Here is a 26,842-nt window from a genome sequence, read left to right on the forward strand (position 1 = left end):
GGAGCTTAGCACATGAGCCTTTACAGCATAAGCTAAAAGCTAACTGGCTGTTAGCCAAGGCTGTAGAGCAGACTCATTTTATCTCTCTCTTTAAGTGGTCTCAGTGCCACTAGATGGGACAGAATACCCCAGGAGGTGTGTGGGTTACATAAGCACTGGAATAAATTGCCTAGGGAAGTTGTGGAATCTCCATCACTGGGGATTTTTAAGAGCAGTTTGGACAAACACTTGTCAGGGAAGGTTTACATTATACTTAGTCCTGCCTTGAGTGCAGGGGACTGGACTAGATGACCTCTCAAGGTTCCTTCCAGTCCTATGATTCTATGGTATTCTCCTAAAATACTAAACTGGTAGATACTGTTTCTGCCTTGACTCAGACTGGTTCCACTGACAAATACAGGCACCTGTGCTAGCAACCACTTTGAAGTTAAGTATTTGAACTGAACAAAGTAAAAATTCTATCACCCTAGTAATATACCAACAGAGTTCATAAACTCAGTCAGACTCCAAGTCAATTTGGAGATAAGACTAAACCCCTTTATTTATTTTTTTTCTGTGGCTTTATAAACTCCACAGATGTTAATGAACCATCCTTGTAATTCTATAAATTGTGAGATCTTTGGGACAAATGTCATTTACTGTATCTTGTACAGCATTGAGCATAATGGGGTCCTGACATAGTCAGGCCTGTAAGCATTACAAATATTAAATAATAATAATCCTCTCAAGAGATAGATTATGAATAGAGAATACATATTGGGGTAGTGTGATATAAAGGTTTTATCATCATGAATTTGAGCTTCATCTCTCACAAGAAGCAAAACGTTATGCAGCTCATCCCAAAGAAATTGATCGTTTAAGGACTGTAGGATCAGACCCATGAACTAATCTTCACAAAATTCCTGTGTGGTAGGTAAGTATTATCTCTGATTTATAGAAACGGAAACAGAGAGAGAGTTAAATTGGAATTTGAGAGTTCCCAGCTCTCAGACCTGTGCTCACATCCTAGATTATATCTTTCTCATGGATAATATATTATGTTTCCATAATTACAGTCCATCATGTCTTTGGGAATCTGCAGCTGTAATCATAACTAGTCTGTTAATCAAATGTACATACAAGGGCTGTGCATGTCCAGTAAGTACTCTTACTAAAAAATTTCACAAAAACTAAGATATTAGTGTAGTGGAATTTTTAAAAAAATTAAACACCCAGATTTATTTATTTTATATATTCAAAGGCATTCGTTCATTATAGAGTAGTATAAAAATATCTTCATGAAAATGTTTTATTTCTGTGATATATCAGTGTGGGACAGTTGCCAGCACAGAATATAATAACAATGTAAATGGTTTTTTAAGTGTGTGTTTCCAGCCAGAGCTCTTTCAGCCCAGGCATTTCCCAATCTCATTGTTCCTTTGTTCTAACGGATGTACAAAGGACTGAGTGTTTTGTTTTCTGGGCCAGATAGATTAGATAAAGTTTGAATTTCTGAACTTCATCTTCTAGGCACGCAACTTTTTTTTTTTAAATACACCTTGGAAATTAAATTCCACACCCAGCACAATGTACATTATGAAGAAACTGTAGCATGTAAAATTATAATATGCTATTATCTTTGATATGATTTGATAAGAGACGTGATTACAGTGTTGATTACTTTTGCAGTCAGTCAGCCTAATCCTAATTCTGTTGTTTCAGCAAGAATGAAAAATCCTTCCTTTTATCACCTATGGTTCTTCTTCATTTAAGAATTTCCTGCATCTCTTACCTTACATAATGCTAGTATTTGTTTGACTCCTAAAGGGTGATTTTTTCTAATTCAACCCGTCACCTTCAAAGAATAATTTTACATTCTTGCTATTTGCCAGATAATAGTCTTTAACGGATTATTATATATTATAGGTGGAGCTGGTAGCAAAGTCTTATAATTAAATATCGTGGGTAGCATGTTAGTCTGTATGCACAAAAACAACAAGGAGTCCAGTGGCATCTTAAAGACTAACAAATTTATTTGAGCATAAGTTTTCATGGGTAAAAAACCCATTTCTTCAGATGCATGGAGTGAAAATTATAGATGCAGACATAAATATTCTGACACATGAAGAGAAGGGATTTACCTCACAAGTGGAGAACCAGTATTGACAGGGCCAATTCGATCAGGATGGATGTAGTCCACTCCCAACAATAGATGAGGAGGTGTCAATTCCAGGAGAGGCAAAGCTGCTTTTGTAACGAACCAGCCACTCCCAGTCCCTATTCAAGCCCAAATTAATGGTGTTAAATTTGCAAATGAATTTTAGTTCTGCTGTTTCTCTTTGAAGTCTGTTTCTGAAGTTTTTTTGTTCAAGTATAGCTACTTTCAAATCTGTTATAGAATGTCCAGGAAGATTGAAGTGTTCTCCTACTGGCTTTTGTATGTTATCATTCCTGATGTCCGATTTGTGTCCATTTATTCTTTTACGTAGTGACTGTCCGGTTTGGCCAATGTACATGGCAGAGGGACATTGCAGGCACATGATGGCATATATCACATTAGTAGACGTGCAGGTGAATGAGCCCCTGATGGTGTGGCTGATGTGGTTTGGTCCTCTGATGGTGTCGCTAGAGTAGATATGAGGACAGAGGTTTGCTACAGGGATTGGTTCCTGGTGTTTCTGTGGTGTGGTGTGTAGTTGCTGGTGAGTATTTGCTTCAGGTTGGGGGGCTGTCTGTAAGCGAGGACTGGCCTGCCTCCCAAGGTGTAGGAGAGTGAGGGATCATTTTCCAGGATAGGTTGTAGATCACTGATGATGTGCTGGAGAGGTTTTAGCTGGGGGCTATACGTGATGCCCAGTGGTGTTCTGTTGTTTTCCTTGTTGGGCCTGTCCTGTAGTATGTTACTTCTGGGTACCCATCTCACTCTGTCAATCTGTTTCCTCACTTCCCCAGGTGGGTATTGCAGTTTTAAGAATGTTTGATAAAGATCTTGTGGGTGTTTTGCCTCTGTCATAGCTTCATAGATATTAAGGTCAGAAGGGACCATTATGATCATCTAGTCTGACCTCTTGCAGTCTGAAGGATTGGAGCAAGTTCACTTGTATCTTAGGGCTTGGCTGTAGACAATGGATCGTGTGATGTGTTCTGGATGGTAAGTACTTACCTACATGCCTCCAGCTTTCATCCAGGACACATCACAGGATCCATTGTCTACAGTCTCAGCTGTTTGCAGCCCTTATTACTGAGCAAGGCCTCACACCCCCGCCTGAGGAGGCTATCAAGTAACATTTCCTCCCAGTTTACTGATAGGGTAACTGAGGTTGCACAAGGTCAGTTTAGAAGAGGTTGAAAATCAAATCCAGGGCCACATTCTGTGCTGCACTAAAACTTAGGGCCCAACGGAGAGGGCGAAGGTGACTGTAAACCACCTTTGTGCCTCCCAGATTCTAACCTGCTCTATCAGCTTGTGTCCCCCGTGGGTAAGAGCAGCCTTGGAGGATGCTCTAAGTCACAGCAGCCTTACCAGGCTGCCTCCAGGCTTCTCCACAGCCCAGACTTTTCTGTGTGCAGAACGCTCTGGCTGCTACCCATCATGCCGCTGTCTGGCCCCGGCCCTAGCACTAACCTATGACAAACAGCACCATAGGGACATGTACACTAGCCATAGGATATTCTTGCTGTAAGGAAATCTCCTCATGGCCACTCCCCCGCATTGTACCCTGTGTGCCAGTGAAAGGGCATAATTTGCAAGTCTGAAGCGGACCCCTCTGAAGGGGTCAGTGTGGTTTGGATGGAATTTATGCAGGGGTGGGGGGTTGGTTTAAAAAAAAAACTTAGAAGTTTACGTACAAGAAATTACATTAAAAGAATATTTAAGTTTGCAAAGTCAGGCGCTCAAAAGTTAGGAAATGCCTGAATCAAAGTTGCCCATTTGTTTTATAGGGCCCCTGCTTTACTCAGGGTGCACAGTGAATGAAGCAGTGGGTTGAAAGAAGGAAAAGGATGGGTTTTGAGGGGGTTAAGACGCTGTGCTGATATCCTGCACAGCTGGGATCTCTGCCTGGCTCTGCCACACTCTTTGTGTGGTTGGGCAAGGCATATGCACAAGGAGGCTGTATTAAGGTAGCACGGGCACTAAATTCAGTCACCTCCTAACTTTTGAGTGCTTAACTCTGCAACTTTAGTACTTTTTTGTACATTATAACATAACCATGTTATCAAATACAAATGAGAGCTTTAGTGCATCAGTGTATAATGACTTCTTTTAATTACAAGAAACTATAAAATAATCAAAAGTCTGTAAAATTTGGAGTATACTTGCTATCATTTTTGGAGCTTAAGCTTTCTCTCAAACAGTTTTGCCCAAGATGACTACTTAATCAATTTGATATGTTCTCAAAGAATAGTCCTTTAAAGTATATATTCTGAAAGCTTATATACAGGTGGGTTTTTTGTTATTGTTGTTTTAGACCTTTTGTGTAGGACAATACTTCTGGTATTGGAGACCCTTCCAGAAGAAGAGTGGATATGTATTGTCAGAAGGTGCTTATGCTGATTGAAGACAATAGCAAAAACCAAAACGCTATCATAATTAAAATTGTATTTTTATCTTGAAGAACTTTAAATATACACATTTTTGTGTCCAACTTAACTGCCGGGGAATGCTGAAATATGTTGTGCATTTATTTGTGGTGTTGGTATTGTGTATCCAACTAAAAAACCCTCAGAATCTGGCATAAGCACCTGAAAGTTAGTCACTGATGCTCTAATATTTATAGACTACATTATCCTGAGTCATTATGACTTCAGTGCTGTTTCTAATATAGTGATGCCATACGTTTGTTGTCAACAGATTTTGAAACTCTTTATTTACACACACTGAAGCATGCGCTTTTCTATAGTATACATATATCTGGGTTCTCCAGGGCCAATTTATAGGAAGATTAGTTGTGTTTTCAGTGAACATGGTGTTTGGGAATGGAAAAAAGAAAAATTTTCAATAAAGATTTGCAGTGGAATGATGAAAAACTGGGAAATTGTTGGAATTGATTGAGCTAACCTGTAAAACTCTTCTAAAGCCTAACTAAATTAATATTTTTGCTGTTATTTGTAATTATAGATCCCTTACCACCAGCAAAATTTGAAATTAATAAGGAAAAAACTACTTCGACAAGCTTGCAGGTCTCGTGGAGTCCATCCTCAGGAAAGGTGGACTGGTATGAGCTACAATTATCTGATCATAATAATAAAAAGATACAGAATGTCTCAATACAAGGAGGTATTTCAAGAAGAGAAGAGACCTTTTCCAATCTCACCCCTGGGAGCAAATACAATATTGTCATTACTGCAGTTGCTGGAAATAAAAGCACCCCAGCAATTCACATCAGCGGATCTACTGGTGAGACCTGTTTTATGTGTAGTGCATCTAAATAAGGCTACTGAGCATTTTTACACACATTTTGAGGTTATGGATTTCAAAAAGGGTATAGATATACATTTCTCCTAGATAGCTAGTAATGCATGTAATCAGTCTTCATTAATCTAACATGGTTCACGTTGGTTATAAATAGAAGTAAACAAAGAATGTCTAACTAATTTTAAGAGACCTCTTCTAAGTATGAAGAACTATTGGCAGGTCCAATTTGGCCATCAATTTTGGTTTTGCTTTTGGCAAACCCTAAACACTCAAAATCTTTGCAAAGTTGAACAGTTCAGTCTTGCTCAGATAGTGAAGAAAACCTTTACCTGTAAAACATATGTTTTTTTTATTTCATCAGTGCCATCCCCAGTGCAAAACATTCAGATCAGTGTCAAGACAGACACTATCCACGTTTCATGGTTACCTGGCTCTGGTTATGTGGATCGATACAGGCTGCTATTACTGGATAAAGAAGGACCGGTTCGTGAGATCAACCATGAGGAACGCTTACTCTCCTACACTTTTCTTGGACTTACAGCAGGACACCTGTATAATCTCACTATCATAGCTGAAGGTGCAGGACTAGAGAGCTACAACTTTAAACTGGTTAGGACAGGTAATTATATCATAAATAACTCATAGTAACCTGTGAGGCTGCAATATAGCACATTTCAAAATAAGAAATGGAATTGTTTGGTCTGGCCTAAACTGAACACTAAAGTTCAGAATTCTGCCCTCTGTGTTGCAGAGCTCCAGCTGACCCCAATTGTTGCATGCCTGAATCTAGGCAGCATACAGCCCCATTCTTTCATAGCATTGTATGGGGTTTAACTTAATTATCTGAGTTGCAGAGTTTAGTGGTTTTCTGAAAAGTTGGAGGTAATATTTCTGTAGTTTATTTTTGGGGGGTTAGAAATCCTAACTTTGAGACTCACTGAAAACTCCTATTGACTTCACTGGGAATTATGCACATGACATGACAGTAGATTGTGACCCACTATTTAAATCTGCATAGAATGGCATAGGTCAAAGCGGTCACTTTAGAAAAACAAAACAGGAAGAAAAGAACCTTCATAACTTTTGATACATTTAAGAACAGCCCTAGCAGAAAACAAGGTAAGAGTTGTTGGCTAGCTTTTCTTCTGGTGAAATGTCAAAATACAAAGAGCCATATTTTGATCCCACTTACACTGGTGGCAGTCAGGAATAACTCCAGTCAAACTACAGCTTTTGTTGTGCTAACACCTCTCCGGCTTTCAATAACGTTGAGCATCGTGTGCCATTATAATCCTTTACATTCAACATGCACAATCAATGAAAATAAGGAGGTGATTTGTGTATTTGATCATCCAGTGATGTTACAGTAAGCAATGTTTGTAGAGCCACTTTGGGTATAAATAGTCTTAAATATAGATTTAAAAAATCATGCCATGTTGCTGTAGTAGCAGGGGGGTTGTGTACTCTGTGGGTGAAATATTTTGTTTTTCGTTATTTTTTTTAGCCCCAGCAGAAGTCTCAGCTTTGATGGTGACGAATGATGGCAGCTTGGATACATTAAAAGTTACATGGAAAAGACCTCTAGGAAAACTAGATTTCTACAATATCACTCTGTTTCATCTTGGATCCATTAAAGAAATCAAAACTTTACTGCCCCAGGTCACAGAGGCTCAGTTTGACAAGTTGATTCCAGGAAGTCTTTATCAGGTCACTGTCAGGACAATCAGTGGTGAATTATTCACTGATAAGATGGCAAGTGGCAGGACAGGTAAGTCTTCTGCATCAGTAAGAACATTTGTAATCAAAGCCTCTTTGATCTATCCCATGGAATACACTGCCATGTAGAAGATCATGTTGGAAGAGAAGCAGGTTTTGTTGGTAGGCAATAAGAGGTTGCTGAGATTTGGTTGTTGGGTATAGTGTGCCGGTGCTGGCTGGTGTTGGTGGCCTGTGATGTACAGGAGGTCAGAATAGATTATCTAGTGGTCCCTTCTGGCCTTAAACTCTATGATTCTGTGTGGCAAAAATTGTTGGGCTGATCTTACAGTACTCCTTACCGGCCAGTCCGCTTACAGCAACCTTGCAGCCAGTAGTCAAAGCTACAGTGCTGACCTGTCAGAAAGAAGCGGTGTATATGCTGTAGATAGAAATCAGCATAGGTTGAGCCTGTAGCAAAACTATTCAGCACCTGTACATTCAGTAGCTTTTGCCTAATTTTATTATTTTGAACACAATCCAGAGAGAGAGATAAAACAGGGCTACAGTAAATGGAAGTGTGCATGTAAGGTACTGTGCAATTATTTAAAACTATCAACAAAGTATAACAACATTGCCCCGCTATGGTCATATATCTGTGGAGAGAAGAACACTCACAAGTCAGAAATGTTCAAGTCTTCAGTCTCAATCACAACGGTTCTAGAGTTTGTTTATATATATTGGAACGGAGTCATCAATATTAAGATCCCAAGCATTTGATATTGCTATGAAATTTGGTCGTAAGCAAGATCCTGGTTCTAGGCATAGCTCATTAAATCTAAGCCATTTTGACTGCCCACAGCACTGACTAAGGCACATGGCAGTCTTTGTGGTGTTGGGTTATTTATTTATTTTAGTTGTATAGTTATTTTTCATCTTATCTGATTGATCAAACTGAAAAGACTGCCAAAGTTCTCCCCACCCACACACTACTGTTAACCATGAGTCCACGTTACTTCCATCCTACACCTCTTGGCAATTGGTAGAATTTAGATTGGAAAAGTTTTCAAGTGGGTGAAAAGTACATGCAGGACATCCAAAAATTGTTAATAAAGTCCATCTGAGTTAAACAACTACAGAAAACAGCAGGAAAAATAATTTAAAATGCTGCGAGTTTCATTCTGAAGATGCATAAGGTTTTCGCTAACCTCTGATTTATTGTTCAGCATTTCTGATGTCAGTAACTGACAAACAGTGAGTTCTTTGTGTGGGAGAGGGTATATTTCTCACTCAGATGAGTACTACACTTTGTAAAAACGCATTTTGGCCCAAATTTTTAAAGGTATTTAGGCATTGCTGCATTCAGTGTTGCAATGCCTAACGGACTTAGGACCATAAATCTCATTTTCAAAAGTGATTTAAACTCTTAATAATCTAATTCCCATTGACTGGTGAAAAATCTGGGCCTTGATTTTACTGTAACTGACCAAAGCACTTCAGCAATGTCTGAGCTGTGAGCCAGGTTTCATTGCTGTCCGGTTATATTTCCCCAGAAAAAACACAAATTACTCACCTGTTTCTCAAAAAGAAAAGGAGCACTTGTGGCACCTTAGAGACTAACAAATTTATTTGAGCATAAGCTTTCGTGAGCTACGATGAAGTGAGCTGTAGCTCACGAAAGCTTATGCTCAAATAAATTTGTTAGTCTCTAAGGTGCCACAAGTCCTCCTTTTCTTTTTGCGAATACAGACTAACATGGCTGCTACTCTGAAACCTGTCACCTATTTCTGTATTTCAGTTCCTCAGAAAGTTTCAGAGCTGAAAGCTAGCAGTGGTGGTTGGCTGAGGTCTCTGACAGTGAGCTGGCTGCCCCCTGCTGGAGACTGGGAGAGATACTACATTATGTTGTTCAACCTCTCCACTGTGCTGCTGAACACGACATTAAAGAAAGACAGAAGAGAATATGTCATCCAGGATATACGACTCATCCCAGGAAGACAATATGAGGTGGCAGTCATAGTGGAGAGTGGAGGTTTACAGAACACGGCTCGCTGCAAAGGCAGAACAGGTCAGCAATCTCATTATACTGATAGCATGAAACTTCAAAACTTTCAAGTTGGCTATTTTGGTAGCTGGAAAAAAAATAAAATAAGTGGTATGTATTATACTGATTCACTAGGAAAACGCTTTCACACGAGCATAGATAACTATTTTAACTCAAAACATTTGTAGTCATCTTCATAATAACTGTAAATGAAAGAGCAAATTCCTAGACTCTTATTGTTTGTTTGTTTGTTTGTTTGCTTAATTTATTATTGGCCCAAATCCTGAATTCCTCATTCAGATTTTGCTCAGGAGTTCTATCCCTTTGATTAGCCACAATTTAATATTTTAAATAGTGACTCTTCTCTTTAAAAGAGATGGGACCAAATTCAGTGGTGGTGTGAAGAGTGTTATAAATTGCACATCAAATTTCAGATAGTCAGAAAAAAGAGGTAAGTGGTAAAGCAGAGTGATTTGGTCTGGTTTTGCATTCATTCTGGCATGAGAGACCTGATCTGCATCTCACACCACTTTTACACTGGAGTAACTCCATTGACTTCCGGAAAGTAACTCCAGTTTTACCTTGCACGTGAAAGCAGAATCAGAGCCATGAGATGTAATTGAGTGATGTACACATTAAGACAGTGGTCCATCCTGTGGTGTGTAAACGGCCGTATGTGAGAGTATGTGCCAGATTTTGTTCATCGTAAATCTAACTCTACTGACATCAGTGGAGATAATCTGCATTTGCACTGGTATAACTGAGATCAGAATAGTCTAAGGGCATATCAGGCTGAAGAACAGAGGAGTATGTCATTTTCAAAATACACTTATACGTATCCTATAATGGTGTAAATGATGAAAGGGTGCCTAATTTTATCTAAGGATGTCTCATGGGTTTAAGTTAAAGTAGCCTCTTCTCTGCCCTAAGATCCACCTGAATCACAGAAGCTGTCCTTTCTCAGATAAGTGTGCTAGATACAGGAACAAAGGGGCAGATAGCTCACTATGAGAAAGCAGCTAAGGGCAATGAACAACATTGCAGCTGCAAGTGTCTACCAGCTCAGCAGGCTGCATGAGAACATGATGAAAACAAAAAGCAGGTGGGTGTGAACATAGAAATAGCACAGAAAACACCAGCCTCTGCACACCACAGATGGTAGTAGCAAATATATAGATTAGTTAGTGGCCCTCTTGGGAATCAAATGCTTGCAGCTTGCAACAGAAACAGGTGCGGCATTACCCCTCTATCAGAACCAAGGCCTGATACAAGGTTTCCAAGAGTTCAGTGCTGCTTTTTTTTTGACTGATGTTCCTGGAGACACATCCGACATTCCTGTAATGAGTGTGATATTGCCGTTCCTGCAGTAGATGTTTCTGTGAGCAATGTGTGGCCTGGCTTCCCTGTCAGCCTTACTAGCTAGCTACTATCACTGATGTGAACTAAGTTGGTTCAGGAGTAAGGATTGTACCTCCAGTCTATGTGGAGCAAGCAAGCATATACAATGGGTCAATTCTATTCTGTTACATAATGCAAATCCAGAATAACTGCAGTGAATTTTATGGTGTTACTCTGGAGTTGCACATTGGAATAAGTCAAATGAGAATTTGGTTTCTGAGTCTTAATTGACACTTGTTTTATGTGTAATAGGTAGGATTTTACTCTGTACCTGAGAGTGGCATGAGGCAGTGTGTAACAAGAAAAGCAATCAACAGGAGGGTATAAGATAAGGCAGGGTGTGCCTGATTGAGTGCTTTTCCTGCTACACCCTCATCTTTCACTTCCTGGGTGTATAAACTGCACTCATTTTGCATAGCCACAGTATGCCAGATCAGTGCACATTATATTAATTTAACATTCACCACCGTTTTCTGGCCAATTTAACTCAGCAAACCAGATTCTGATCTCACACGGATGAAAATCCAGAGTAATTTAAGTCAAAGGCGTTCTGATTCTGATTTCTCTTTCTCTGGTGCAAACCTGCAGTAACTCCTTTGAACTCAATGGATTAACACTGGTATAAATTCAAAGTAACAGAGACCAGAATCTGGCCCATAAGCTCAAATTAAATTATTAATGCCTAGCACCTAGGGCCACACAGAGGTTTTGGGGCACCTGAGGCAAAATCTGAAGCAGAGGCCCCCTCCCCCAGCCTTCCAAAATAAATTACCGCTAAAGAGAGAGCCCCCAAGGAGGAGAGCGAGCCTGAATTCCACTTACCCCACAGAGGTGGTTCAGCTCCTGTCCCAGGGGGCTGGGCCCAGCTGCCTGCTCCAGGAATTGCAACCTCACGTGTGAGGTCACACCTCACTCAGGTTTGGCCCTCCGCTCCTCCATTCTGACCGAGGGGCTGCAAGGCCATATTTCAGTGAGTAGTGCTGCAACTCTGCATGCCAGATTGCAATGTCATTCAGTTTGGGAGCCCTCTTAAACAGGGGACCCATAGCAAATGGCCTCTTTTGGCTCCCCATCAAGAGCCGCCCTGCCAGCACCCTCCTCCCCACACACATCAATTTACCAATACACACTCAGGGCCAAATTCAGGACCTGGCTTCCTGCGAATCAGCTGTTCGTGCAGGAAGCCGGGGAGGGCTGAGAAGCAAGTGGCGTCTTTGCACTCAGGCCCAAGGAGGCGGAGCGGAGGGGAGCTGGGGTGGGGGGGGCATGAGGAGGGCTGCCCGCGTCACAGCAGGTAACCCGGGGGGCGCACAGGGGAACCGCTCCCAGCCCCAGCTCACCTCCACCTCCCTGGGCCTGAGCGCAAAGCTGCTGCCTGCTTCTCAGCCCTCCCAGGCTTCCCGCGCGAACAGCTGATTCACGGGAAGCTGGGGGGGTGGGCGGGGGGGCAGAGAAGCAGAGCGGGGCGACGCGTTCGGGGAGGAGGCGGAGCAGAGGTGAGCTGGGGCCGGGCGCGGGGCGGGGAGCTGCCGGTGGGGGCTCTGCACCCACAAAATTTTCCCCTTGGGGGCTCCAGCCCCCAAGCACTCAGGGAGTTGGTGCCTAAGGCACCACTTTCGATGTGATCAGTGGGGGGAGCAGCCCCTGCCCCTGTTCCCCCCCCTTGCTATGCTACCCCACCCCTAGGAGCCAGAGGGACCTGCCAGATGCTTCCCGGAGCCGCCCCAGGTAAGCAACACCAGGACTCCCCACCTCACCCCCCGGCAGGTCCCTCTGGCTCTTGGGGTGGGGTGGGCACCCACTACGGTGTCCCACGAGACCCTCCTGCCCGGTTCTGGGGGCAGTCAGGGGATAGGAGATGGGGATGGATGGGGCAGGATGAGGCAGAGGGGAGCAGGGGGCTTCAAGGAACACGGGGGGGTTGGATGGGGCAGGAGTCCTGGGGGGCAGAGGCGGGCCACGACCCCCTCGTGGGGTGAAGAAGGGAACCGGTTGTTATGATTTTGGCAGCTCATCGCTGGACATGACTGTTTGTCACAGCTACGTTTGCCCTATATCTATTTTCCAGTATAATTGTTTTATGTCCCTGTTTGTAGCCCCTGACCATCACAGAGTTATTTTGTAAAAAGAAAAGGAGTACTTGTGGCACCTTAGAGACTAACAAATTTATTAGAGCATAAGCTTTTGTGAGCTACAGCTCACTTCATCGGATGCATTTACCGATGCATCCGATGAAGTGAGCTGTAGCTCACGAAAGCTTATGCTCTAATAAATTTGTTAGTCTCTAAGGTGCCACAAGTACTCCTTTTCTTTTTGCGAATACAGACTAACACGGCTGCTACTCTGAAACCAGAGTTATTTTGTGAGATTTACTCCCCAGCCTCAGGCAAAGCCATTCCCTCTGAGTAGTAAAATTTCTGTTACTCTCTTATTGCTGCCTAGCTCCTGACAGCAGCGCGGTCAAGATGTGGTATGTGTGTCCATTGCAAAGTCCTTTGCTCATTGCTATACTCATGTTCTTCCCTTAGCTCCACAGCCTGTTCTTCAGCTCCGGGTAAAGCACGCTAATGAATCTTCACTAAGTGTCATGTGGATGACCCCTGTTGCAGAATGGGACAGTTACGTGGTTTCACTGGGAGACAGGGATCTTACCGTCATAAACAAGGCTCTTGTGAAAGAAGCTAAAGAATACACTTTCAGTGGTCTGGTACCTGGACGGAAATACACAGCTACAGTCACTAGCATTAGTGGGGATTTAAGCAACTGGACTTCAGTAGAGGGAAGAACAGGTAACACACTGTCAATCCACTTCTAATCCAACTTCTAGTAACCAGCAATAATGACTTGTCGCTTTCTTTGTACTGAATTATATTAAAGCAGTGTCCAGATGTCAACACCCTTGAACTTGTGTACATTTTCTTAATAGAAATGCTACATTTCTAAAACTCTTGTGTGTCTTGCAATATATCTCAGAACATCCAGTCTCTTTTTCTGCCATTTTCCATGGCTTTCTAGGATGGATATGTAATTCCTGATGGAAACTGGTATCTGAAATGTTTCTGTAATGTCTGGTCGATCTACCTAGGATGAGGATAATAAGTCCTGTTTTCACTTAATATCTTGGGGAACGTTAGCTTCCTGATTTGTTCCTCAACAGATGCACTATTTGGGAGGAGAAATGGGAAAGAATTGTTTGAAGGGGGACATTTCAAAGTTAGCAGACACAAAATGGAGGTGACCTTCAAAACATATTTTGAATCCTGCTACCTTTTTGATTAAAGAAACCCCATCTGCAACACGATCAAAATTGAAGTGACTGTTGGGTGGTGCTTTTGTAAAAATCACAACCACTACTTTTTTATGCCTGTGTCTAAGTTTAAATCCAACCTATTTCTTTGCTATGCCTGCCTGATGCATTCTTGTGAGCAGGTAAGGCCTTTAAAATGGGTATTCCTTTAGGCATAGCACAGGATAAAAACATACTGTGAGTGCAGTTAGTCTAATTGTAGGCCCATAAGACTGAGCGTGTCCTTTTATAAAGCTTAATAAAGTTTTATCCTTCCTTCCAAGGTGCAGAAGGCTTGACTTCAGCCTCCATTACTCCATTTTGGGATTTAAATGGCTAGGATTTAATTTCCTTCTGTTTCAGGCCCCTTCTCCTAGGAAAGGGCGTAGTGTCAGACTGCACTAATTGTGAATCCATGTGTGTGGACAAATCAGGAAGGAGTAATACACATTAGGCATTAAATTATAACTTGTAATGAGCAAACCTCAAAAAGGTTGGAAGCTAGGTTTGGATGAACGTCCCAGACCTCAGGTTATCTGTACCTTATGTCAACTACCAGAACCTATTAGATTCATAGATATTAAGGTCAGAAGGGACCATTATGATCATCTAGTCTGACCTCCTGCACAATGCAGGCCACAGAATCTCACCATCCATTCCTGTGAAAAACCTCTCACCTACGTCTGAGCTATTTAAGTCCTTAAATCATGGTTTAAAGACGTCAAGGTGCAAAGAATCCTCCAGCAAGTGACCCGTGCCCCATGCTACAGAGGAAGGCAAAAAAAACCCAAGGCCTCTTCTAATCTGCCCTGGAGGAAAATTCCTTCCTGACCCCAAATATGGCGATCAGCTGAACCCTGAGGATGTCGGCAAGATTCACCAGCCAGATACCCAGGAAAGAATTCTCTGTAGTAATTCAGATCCCACCCCATCTAACATCCCATCACAGGCCATTGGGCCTATTTACCATGAATACTTAAAGATCAATTAATTGCCAAAATCATGTTATCCCATCATACCATCTCCTCCATAAACTTATCGAGTTTAATCTTGAAGCCAGATAGGTCTTTTGCCCCCACTGCTTCCCTTGGAAGGCTATTTCAGAACTTCACTCCTTTGATGGTTAGAAACCTTCGTCTAATTTCAAGTCTAAACTTCCCGATGGCCAGTTTATAGCCATTTGTTCTTGTGTCCACATTGGTACTGAGTTTAAATAATTCCTCCCTCTCCCCGGTATTTATCCTCTGATATATTTATAGAGAGCAATCATATCTCCCCTCAACCTTCTTTTGGTTAGGCTAAACAAGCCAAGCTCCTTGAGTCTCCTTTCATAAAACACGTTTTACATTCCTCGGATCATCCTAGTAGCCCTTCTCTGTACCTGCTCCAGTTTGAATTCATCCTTGTTAAACATGGGAGACCAGAACTGCACACAGTATTCCAGGTAAGGTCTCACCAGTGCCTTGTATAATGGTACTAACACCTCCTTATCTCTACTGGAAATACCTCGCCTGATACATCCCAAGACTGCATTAGCTTTTTTCACGACCATATCACATTGGCGGCTCATAGTCATCCTGTGGTCAACCAATACTCCCAGGTCCTTTTCCTCCTCCGTTACTTCTAATTGATGCGTCCCCAGCTTATAACTAAAATTCTTGTTATTAATCCCTAAATGCATGACCTTGCACTTCTCACTATTAAATTTCATCCTATTACTATTACTCCAGTTTACAAGGTCATCCAGATCCTCCTGTATCATATCCCAATCCTTCTCTAAATTGGCAATACCTCCCAGCTTTGTATCATCCGCAAACTGTATTAGCACACTCCCACTTTTTGTGCCGAGGTCAGTAATAAAAAGATTAAATAAGATTGGTCCCAAAACCGATCCCTGAGGAACTCCACTGGTAACCTTCCTCCAGTCTGACAGTTCACCTTTCAGTATGACCTGCTGTAGTCTCCTTTTTAAACAATTTCTTATCCCCCTTTCAATTTTCATATTGATCCCCATCTTTTCCAATTTAACTAACAATTCCCCACGTGGCAATGTATCAAACACCTTACTGAAATCTAGGTAAATTAGATCCGCTGCGTTTCCTTTGTCTAAAAAATCTGTTACTTTCTCCAAGAAGGAGATCAGGTTGGTTTGGCACGATCTACCTTTTGTAAAACCATGTTGTATTTTGTCCCATTTACCATTGACCTCAATGTCCTTAACTACTTTCTCTTTCAGAATTTTTTCCAAGACCTTGCATACTACAGATGTCAAACTAATGGGCCTGTAGTTACCCAGATCACTTTTTTTTCCTTTCTTAAATATAGGAACTATATTAGCAATTCTCCAGTCATACGTTACAACCCCTGAGTTTACAGATTCATTAAAAATTCTTGCTAATGGGCTTGCAATTTCATGTGCCAGTTCCTTTAATATTCTTGGATGAAGATTATCTGGGCCCCCCGATTTAGTCCCATTAAGCTGTTCGAGTTTGGCTTCTACCTCAGATATGGTAATATCTACCTCCATATCCTCATTCCCATTTGTCATGCGATCATTATCCCTAAGATCCTCATTAGCCTTATTAAAGACTGAGGCAAAGTATTTGTTTAGATATTGGGCCAGGCCTAAATTATCCTTAACCTCCACTCCATCCTCAGTGTTTAGTGGTCCCATTTCTTTTTTCGCTTTCTTCTTATTTATATGGCTATAGAACCTTTTACTATTGGTTTTAATTCCCTTTGCAAGGTCCAACTCTACTTGACTTTTAGCTTTTCTCACTTTATCCCTACATGTTCTGACCTCAAGAAGGAGCTTTCCTTGCTGATCCCTCCCATCTTCCACTCCCTGTATGCTTTCTGCTTTTTCTTAATCACCTCTCTGAGATGCTTGCTCATGCAGCTTGGTCTACAACTCCTGCCTATGAATTTCCCCCCCTTTCTTCGGATGCAGGCTTCCAATAGCTTCTGCAGCTTTGACTTGAAATAATCCCAGGCCTCCTCTACCTTTAGATCCATAAATTCTTCAGTCCAATCCACTTCCCTAACTAATTTCCTTAATTTTTGAAAGTCAGCCCTTTTGAAATCAAAAACCCTAGTCGCAGATTTATTTTTGTTTATCCTTCCATTCAACTTGAACTGAATTAGCTCATGATCACTTGAACCAAGGTTGTCCCCATAACCATTTCTTCTATGAGGTCCTCACTACTCACCAAAACCAAATCTAAAATGGCATCCCCTCTAGTTGGTTCAGCAACTACTTGATGAAGGAATCCATCAGCTATCACATCTAGGAAAATCTGAGCCCTATTATTATTACTGGCACTTGTCCTCCAGTCTGTATCTGGGAAGTTAAAGTCTCCCATGATCATGCAGTTCCCATTAGTATTTACTTAATTAAAAACATTAAAGAGGGCTCTATCCATATCCAACTTAGATCCCGGAGGTCTATAGCACACCCCAAGTACTATCACACAGCAGGCTCTAGTAGTTTTCTTCCCCAATGTGATTTTTGCCCAGACGGACTCTGTCTTATCCATTGCATCACTTCTTATTTCTTTACATTCTACCTCATCTTTGATATACAATGCTACTCCACCACCTTTACCTTTATTTCTGTCTTTCCTAAACAGCATATACCCTTCAATACCTGTAGTCCACTCATGACTACTATTCCACCATGTTTCTGTTATCCCTATAATATCTGGTTTGACGTCCTGCACCAGTAGCTCTAGTTCCTCCATTTTGTTACCTAGGCTCCTCACATTGGTGAACAAACATCTTAATTTTTGCTGTTTGGCCTCGCTCACATTTTGTACCCTATTAGGCACAGTCATTCTACAGCCAGTATAACCTATTAGGCTGGTATCCACACTACCCTTGCTCCTTATATACATTCTCCTACCCACGGCTGTATCGTTTCTTACTTTGTCTTCTTCCCTCTCAATGCTAAAATCTGGAGTGGAGATTACCGGGACATCTCCCAACCATCTCCCCCAGATTCCTAGTTTAAAGCTCTCTTTATCAGCTGTGCCACCCTTCATCCTAAAAGTTTATTTCCTTCCCTACTCAGATGAAATCCATCCATGAATGCCTCCCAGTGGCCATACATCCCAAAGCCCTCCTTATAGCACCACTGCCTAAGCCATCTGTTGACAGTCATAATCTTGTCACACCTTTGTTGCCCTTCTCTAGGAACAGGCAAAATCCCACTAAAGATCACCTGAGCCTTGATTTCCTTAAGTGTCTTCCCCAGCCTGGCATAGTCTCCCTTGATACGTTCCAGCGAGAATCTACCGGTATCATTTGTTCCCACATGAAGGACAATCAGTGGATTCTTTCCCGCTCCCTTTAGGATCCTTTTCAACCTCAAGTCCACATCCCGTATCTTAGCACCCAGAAGACAGCACACCCTTCTATTCTCTGGATCAGCTCTGGTTACAGGCCTGTCTATTCTTCTCAGTAAGGAGTCCCCGATCACGTAGACCTGCCTTTTCCTGGTGACGGTGCGATTCTCCGGTCTATCCCGTTCCCTCTGTCTGCAAGTTCTTTCCATTCCTATTCTCCCTATTCTCTTCAACTCATCCTGTATCCTCCTTGGGCTCATATTTGGTGTAGCCTCCATTGACTCTTCCCCTTTTCCTATAGGACTAGCTGCTCTTCTCTTCTTCCTTGCCCTTCCACCTTCAGTGACCACCTGCTGAGCCCCTTCTTCATTTTCCAACTCTGCAAACCTGTTCTTGAGCTCTATTTCTCCTTCACTAGCCCATCTTTTCCTCTGCCTGGTTCTCTTAGTCACATGCTTCCACTGTCCATTTTCTTCACCTAATAGTCTCCCCTCAGAATTCTTCAGTCCTGCTTCCATCTGCAAGTCTGAGCTTTTCCCTTCAGCTACCTCATGTTTTTGCTCCATAATCAGCTTGAATTCTAAACTCAACCAAACTTTCCACCTGCATCTCCAATCCTCATATCTTTTCTTCCATCAGCTCTATCAGATGGCACTTCATGCAGACAAAACTCTTTCCAGGTACCCCCTCCAGGATCATGTACATACCGCAGCTTCCACATCCAGTCATCTTCATTGTATCTTCCACTACATGGGTCACTCCCACTGCTGCCTCTGTATCTGTCATAGCCTTCCCACCTAAATCCTGTTAATCTGGGAAACACAAACCACACCAAAACACCACCACCCACAGCAAAAGGTTTGCCAACTGTAGCTGGGAGTCTCACAGATACAGGCTTTCTCACAAGTCTTCCAGTATTTCCTACTTCCAGTCAGTCCGAAAATATCATTATCATCATCATCATGAAAAGAAAAGGAGTACTTGTGGCACCTTAGAGACTAACAAATTTATTAGAGCATAAGCTTTCGTGAGCTACAGCTCACTTCATCGGATCCGATGCATCCGATGAAGTGAGCTGTAGCTCACGAAAGCTTATGCTCTAATAAATTTGTTAGTCTCTAAGGTGCCACAAGTACTCCTTTTCTTTTTGCGAATACAGACTAACACGGCTGCTACTCTGAAACCTATCATCATCATGGAAAATCCTAAAGGATGTGACCATCTTGCAAATTGAGCATCACCCAGATTGAGCTCTGGCAAGCTGCTTAAGGTGGTCTGGTTGTGTATTCTGTCTATGTTCATCACTGGCAGTCTTGTCGTGCCATCGAAGCTTTTGATGTCCATGTGCTCATCGGCCATGTTGCTGCAATCCTTGGTACACACACTTGAGAATTCTTTCGTCTTCCATTCTAGTAATATCTCCATATCAAGAAAGCCACTGAAACTGCACCTGTGCTGTTGGAAGCGGTTGCTGGGCTCAGCTTCAAATATCCTCATTTCTGATATTGTCCTACTACTTAATATGAAGCAGCTGACAAAGATGATGAGTACTGAAATGACCATCTAGTGTTTCTCAGCCTTCCTCAGTGCCCACATTTCACTTCTATACAATAGAGTTGGTATAACTTTGGTACTGTAGATCATCAGAAGCCTGATGGACTCACAATATCCCTACAGAAGGCACTGAAGAGCTTGAAACATGGCAACAGCTGCTGCTATATGCATATCACATCTTTTCAGCATCCCCCAGCACTGTGTGTGATGGCTACCTAAATATTTGACAGTTGCCACCTGCTCAATGTCCCATCCGGACAGGTTAACACTGAGTTGGTTGTAATCTGGAGTTGGAGGCCACTTGATTGTCATGGCCAGAGATTTAGTTTTATCTGGATTAATAACCAGACCCATGTGTGCTGCTTCTTGCATGACCAGCCCGCCCACTAGCTGCAACGATTCACCAAACTGAGCCAACGCAACAATGTTGTGGGGGAATTCTGGATCTCAAAGCAGAATATGGTGTTCAGCTCAGAATATGGTGTTCACTGACAGCTGCCTCTTCAAGTTTATCCATCAACCAATCAGTGTAGATATGGAACAATGATGATGAGAGAACTCAGCCTTGCCAGAACTTCCCTGGCAATAGGAAACCATGCTGTCTGTCTGTCACCAATGCAAACCAGCTTTCCATTCCACTATAGAGCTCCCCTATCAATAGCACTATCTTTCCAGGGAGGCTGAGATGCCTCACCAAATCCCCCAAACATGCCCGAGGCCCTGAATCAAAGGCCTGATGGAAATCTATGAAAAGTGCTGCACACAGCTTATTAAATTCAGCCATCTACTCAAAAGCTGAAATATCACTAGAAGAGCCTTTCACACAAAAATCAGGCAGAGCCATTGCAGAGCACGGATGGGCCTGAGAGGCAAAGTTCAGATTCAAATCCAGACTTTCCCATACTCCAAGCCTGTCTGGACCCAAGATTTTGGTTCAGACCACTGAATAATCTAACCTAATCTGATCTGTTTTATCAATATGCTTAATCATATTTATGATGACCAGTGCCATAGTGTTTAGGCTCTGAGCTAGGTATAAAGCAAAATCTGTAGTTTGGATCTGAATTTTCCAAAGCTAAAGGGTTTTTAGATTGTGGAAGATTGAGTCTGACTGAACACTTATGTGAAAGCATTCAAAAATGAGTAACTATATTTTCATACTTTAATCAAACCTTAAAAGGGGTTCATTGGGTTTTTGTTAACATTTGGGCTAAATGTTCAGCTCCCTTTTTCTATTTCTGAACAAGTTCACCCACCCCTATTTATTTTAAAGGTAACATTTTGCTACCCCTCAATCCATCATTAAATGTTAGAAGAGTCAGTGCTATGAAATTCTTCTGAAGGAAAAGAAATTCAAGTCAGACTAGAAAGATTATATGTCCCAGTAACTCAGAAAATTAAAGTGGTGAAAGGTGTTGCCTTAGTTAGGTCTTGTGCATCTATGTAATTGGTTTGCCACTGGCTAGGAATGGGATGAACTCTGTGCAAGTTCGGTAGTCATCACAAACACAAATGACTTCTAAGTCATTTGTTTTTATCTGAATGACATTTATAAAATGAGATCCCTTCCAACCTCCTCTCTTGAATCATTTTGAGCTGACTGAAGAAAGCAAAGCCTGGGAGACCTTTCTGTGTAGCGCTAAAACCAGGAAGCCTTTACGGTTTCCCACAAATCACAGTCCATCAGACAGGAAGCAAGTCTGGGAGTCCACCATTAATTTATTTTTAGTCCTGTTGAGTCTGCTTTTTTGATGCACTTCCTCAGTGTGACTAAACTCTGTTTGGGAAATTTGTTTGTTTCTGTGTACTTACACCATGACATTCTCCTATTATAGTGCCAGCTCAGGTGACTAGCCTGCATGTGACAAACCAGGGGGCAACCAACAGTTTGTTCACCAACTGGACAAGGGCGCTGGGAGATGTAGAGTCATACCAAGTGCTGCTGATTCATGAAAATGTTGTCATTAAAAATGAGAGTGTTTCCAGTGAGACCAGTAGATACCACTTCCACTCCCTGAAAGCCGGAGGACTCTATTCCGTGGTCGTTACCACAGTTAGTGGAGGGATATCGTCCAGACAGACGATTGCAGAAGGGAGGACAGGTAAGGAAGGGGAAGGAAGTGTTCCATCATATCTGTGTAAACTCCCACAAGCTGAACTGATTTGGAAGGATGGTGTCATGGTTAAGTCAGTGGACTAAGATTTGGAAGATCTGGGTTCTGTGCCAGACTCCCATGCGTGGCCTTGCACAGGTCATGCCTCTGTTCCCTAGCCTCACAGAGTTGTTGTGAGGAAAAAATGTTTGTTGGTCATTAGATACTCCAGTGATGGGAGCCATAGAATTCTGAATCTTTCATGAGCAATAAAGAACAACAACAGTTTCTCGGATATTGAGCTCTGTGGGGAAAAATTTCACCAAGTTTTTGTGAATTTGGTCAAACCCAAACATTCTGTGATTTGACCCAAATGTTTTTCATGAAAACAACTAGTGATATTTTCAGGTAAAATCATGAAAAAACTAACCAGTGAGAAAATAGCACTGAAAAGTTGGGAAGCTAAAAAAGTTTCTTAATGTTTCCTAATTAATAGTGACCATGACAGAAAATGGTCAGATCCTTCCCTGGTGTAAATTAGCTTAACTGAAATGGACTTCAGTGGAGTTATGCCAATTTGTGCTAGTAAGGATTTGTCGTAATAAAGTTATTTAACTCCAGAATACTCCTGATCGTTACCTAAAATGTCACCAGTTCTGGCAGGGTCAAACACACCAGCACATCTTGCATCACTGAAAAGAACCAGATCAATTTTCTACCTATTTTTGGCCACTAGGGGGTAGAAAACTCTTGATAATTAGAAATAAATCTTTGCATTGGCCTCAAAAGGGATTTGTGGTTATTTTTATTGGTGAGGAATAGCACTGTAGGAGGATAGCTAACGCTCTAGGATATTAGACGTGCCATCAGACCCTTGACCTCACCACCACAGACAATAACTTCACTGTCTTTGTTCAGAAACTCAGATGTTTGCTACTCACTTGGAGTGGAAGGTTTTCTAATGTTAAATAAGACATCTCGCCTTTTTTGTTTTGCTTGGTCACATTCCACACATTCCTGCTGCCCTTAACAATTGGAATAAGCTATTTAAAACTTCTTTGCTGCTTTTTCCTTTTGTTGCACAGTTCCTTCCAGTGTGAGCGGAGTAACAGTGAATAATTCGGGACGGAGTGACTACCTCAGTGTTTCCTGGCTACCAGCTACTGGAGATGTGGATAGTTATTTGGTAACACTCTCCCATGACAGCCAGACGGTTCAGACTCTAACCATTTCGAGAGCCCTCAGTGAATGTTCTTTCAGCAGCCTGGTTCCTGGCAGGCTCTACAATGTGACAATAATCACAAAGAGTGGGAAGTATGAAAATCATTCCTTCAGCTGGGAACGAACAGGTAAAGGGGACAGAAAGAAAGGGGACTGTGTGTGGATTCAGTCACATACTTCTCTCACGTTCAATCCTTTGTGATGATCTGTGCTAGCAGTCATGGCTAACCAAAACAGGAGCTAAATTGGAAGGTCAAGTCCTAAAACTACAGTGCTTAAGATTTAAGGCCTGCTTTTCATTTATGACCATAGGACTACTTTACACCACACTGACAATGTAAAGTGGCCTTAGCATAAATGAGAATCAGACCCCCCGATCTTCCTCACGTTGCAGTCAGTGACAAAACTGCAATTAACTTTAATGTGAAGAGGATCTGGCCCAAAGTATCACTGTATCATAACCAAAGGAGGATTGGGAGTAAAAAAATGTGAGTACATAGGAAGGCCATCCTTAGCTAGAATAATTTGTGCTCTTCACCAGGGCAGTAATTTTGATCCCAACGTAAGTGAGGGGATAAGGAGCTTTTGCTTCTGTGAAAGGACAAAATCCAGTAGATATTTGGCAGCCTTCATGGTGAGCTGAGATAAAATGACAGTTTTGACTCAAGCACTTTGTTCCCCGGACCCTGTAAGTTGGCCCTTCATGTACTATCCTGTGCAGTAGGGGTCCAAAAAGGCAAAAAAATGTTCAGATACAAATAGAATGGAATGGAAAGTGATACTGGAAATAATATAATGCCATAATATAAGTGAACTCCTGCCTTTATTTCTGGACATGCTATCTCAAAAAGGATATAACAGGAATAGAGGGGAGCCAGAGATGGGTGACAGAAATGATTTGAGGTATGGAAAAACTTCCATCTGAAGAGAAATTTAAAATATGAGGACTGTTTACCTGAGTGAGCAAAGGAATAAGGGGGACAAGATAGAGATATGCAAAATAACCCCCTTTCTCTTAATAGAACAACAAGGGGACAGCCAGTGAAATAGAAAGGTAGCAAATTTAGCACTAATAAAAGGAAATACTCTTTCATACACTGCAGAATTAGCCTATGAAACTCATTGCTATATGATAGCAAAGAGTGTAGCAGGATTCCAAAAAGGATTGGGCTTGTATGTGAATAACAAGAACAGCCAGAGTTACAATAGCAAGAATTAAAACAATCAAACAAAACCCACTGTTGGAAGGGATCAGCCCTCATGTTTCACATCATAAGCCATGCCCTAATTCATGGGAGTTAGGAAGAAATGTTCCCAGTGGGCAGGCTATTCAATAACTGCCGACTGCAAGATTTTTGCACTTCTCTCTGAAGTATCTGATACTTGACCACTGAGCTAATCTGGGTATGGCAGTGCCTGTGCTCAGTTACCTTTCTCTGGATATTCTGTGTGACACATTTATTGTTTCAGAATCCCTAATTCTTTGCCTATGTTCTTCTCTTCCCCCTCTTCCCCCCTCCCCCACCAGTACCTTCAAGCGTGCAGGGGCTTACTGTCAGCAATTCAGCAAGAAGTGACTATTTAAAGATGTCCTGGTTACATGCCACTGGAGATTTTGATAATTATGAAGTGATCATCAAGAACAACAATGACTTCAACCAAACAAAAAGTGTCCCCAAGGATGAAAATGAATGTGTGTTCACTAAACTGGTCCCGGGGAGGCAATACAGCATCACTGTTAGCACACGGAGTGGAAAATATGAGACTAGTAAAAGGGTCAATGGCAGAACAAGTGAGTAAATACCCTGGAGAACATCCTGAGAGAGTTCTGATTGGAGTGAGGGCATTTTTATTTACAGTACACAGGTAAAAAGGTAATCTTGTTTTACCATCTGATATTGATAGCTTGGCTCTTCAAACGTGTGTCGCTCTAAAGATCAAAGGAGGCAACTAGGTTACAGTGGATGTCTAAGTCAGACATGCAGAAAATTTACAAAAACCCATATGTTTAGGGTTATAAACTCTGAGATAAAATATAGCATATTTAAAATCAAAGTTGTACGGTTTTGCCATGTCAACCTGTTGTTTATGTTTTAAAAGCAATGACAACAGATATAGAATCTCTCTCTTTCATGTGACAGACTGGAGGTGCAGAAAGAGAGTTATCCATGCTTTTATTCATTTATTTGTTATTTTAGTTTTTGTATTGTGGTAGTTCCTAGAAGCCCTAGTCATGGACCATTGTCCTAGACTCTGTACAAACACAGAACAAAAAGATGATTCCATTAGTTTCAATAACATTTTGCATGCTAACGTTTACATCACAAAAGGTATGTCAAGTCATGTTCCTTGGCAATGGTCAGAATAACAATGACCTGAAGAGTTTATTTGTTGTTCTTTTCTATTGTGTTTTCAGTGCCGGAGTCAGTGAAGGAATTGACTCTTAGTAACAGAAGCACTGAAGACCTGCAAGTTACCTGGTCAAAGGCTGAGGGGGATGTCGATCAGTATGAGATTCAGCTACTTTTCAATGATATGAAGGTCTTTCCACCCATTTTCCTTGGAAACACAATTGAGGAATATCGGTTCACAGCCTTAACCCCAGGGCGCCTGTACAAAATTCTTGTCTTGACAATCAGTGGAGACACACAACGTGCCACTTTCATAGAAGGACTGACAGGTAAGAGAAAACAGCTTCTAAAACATGGTTTCGGGCTTCTTCATTCCAGAGAGCAAAAAACTGGGAGTTCAGAAAATCCAGACTGCGTCAAAATCATACTTGAGCTCCTTAGTCTACAATGAACCCAGCTGTAATACTGTCAGAGAAATGCAAGATCTCACTGAAAGCCACATCAATACTTCAGCTAAACTAAGCTTCCCTTAATAAACAAGTTTCAGAGTAGCAGCCGTGTTAGTCTGTATTCACAAAAAGAAAAGGAGTACTTGTGGCACCTTAAAGACTAACAAATTTATTAGAGCTTAAGCTTTTGTGAGCTACAGCTCACTTCATCGGATGCATTGCTGGAGAGGAAGATGATGTCTGTCTGTATCTGTACGAGTTTTTTCATGAAGTTGACAGATTTCCACTCTATACGGCTAAATTCAGTGCCTTGCATAATGACAGGTTTCAGAGTAGCAGCTGTGTTAGTCTGTATTCGCAAAAAGAAAAGGAGTACTTGTGGCACCTTAGAGACTAACAAATTTATTAGAGCATAAGTTTTCGTGAGCTACAGCTCACTTCAATGCATCCGATGAAGTGAGCTGTAGCTCACGAAAGCTTATGCTCTAATAAATTTGTTAGTCTCTAAGGTGCCACAAGTACTCCTTTTCTTAATAAACAAATGTCACAATCATCCACTATCATATAAGCGATGGATGGTAGTGTGATTTCTTGGTTAGAGGAGGGCATTGGGAGTGAAGACTCCAGATTTCTTTTATGCCCAGCTCTACCACTGGTTTGCTTTGTCACCTTGGTGAAATCACTTAACATCTCAGTCAGCTCCCCAATTTACCCATCTGTAAAATAAGTACATTACATAACTACAAACAGGTTTTGTGACGTTTAATGCATTAACATCTGTAAAGAATTTTGAGATTCTCAGAAGAAAGATCCTTGCGTAATATTATCTGCAGAATATAAAGATATCTAGACAAAGCAACTATAACAGTATTTTTTTATTTTCTTTATTGTCTCTGGAAAGATATAGCATTCTTCTTATGAATAAAGAGAAAGAGAGAGGTACGGTGTTGTACATTGCTAGGGCACAATCCTACAAATACTTACACACATCTGCAGCTTCACTCACACAAGGA

At 41.7% G+C, this 26,842-nt stretch overlaps 1 protein-coding gene across 3 annotated transcripts in view; it reads left to right on the forward strand.

Moving 5' to 3' along the window:
- Positions 1–26,842, forward strand: part of PTPRB (protein tyrosine phosphatase receptor type B) — a 106,620-nt gene that overhangs the window by 34,178 nt on the left and 45,600 nt on the right. For all 3 annotated transcript variants that reach the window (XM_038381931.2, XM_038381950.2, XM_038381958.2), the window contains 9 exons: positions 5,099–5,377; positions 5,757–6,014; positions 6,900–7,163; positions 8,889–9,158; positions 13,061–13,321; positions 21,551–21,817; positions 22,894–23,157; positions 24,558–24,821; positions 25,446–25,709. In XM_038381931.2, coding sequence (XP_038237859.1) covers positions 5,099–5,377; positions 5,757–6,014; positions 6,900–7,163; positions 8,889–9,158; positions 13,061–13,321; positions 21,551–21,817; positions 22,894–23,157; positions 24,558–24,821; positions 25,446–25,709 — 2,391 coding nt within the window. The remainder of the gene's footprint in view (positions 1–5,098; positions 5,378–5,756; positions 6,015–6,899; positions 7,164–8,888; positions 9,159–13,060; positions 13,322–21,550; positions 21,818–22,893; positions 23,158–24,557; positions 24,822–25,445; positions 25,710–26,842) is intronic.

This window comes from Dermochelys coriacea, chromosome 1 (genome assembly GCF_009764565.3).
Source record: "Dermochelys coriacea isolate rDerCor1 chromosome 1, rDerCor1.pri.v4, whole genome shotgun sequence".
NCBI lineage: Eukaryota > Metazoa > Chordata > Testudines > Dermochelyidae > Dermochelys > Dermochelys coriacea.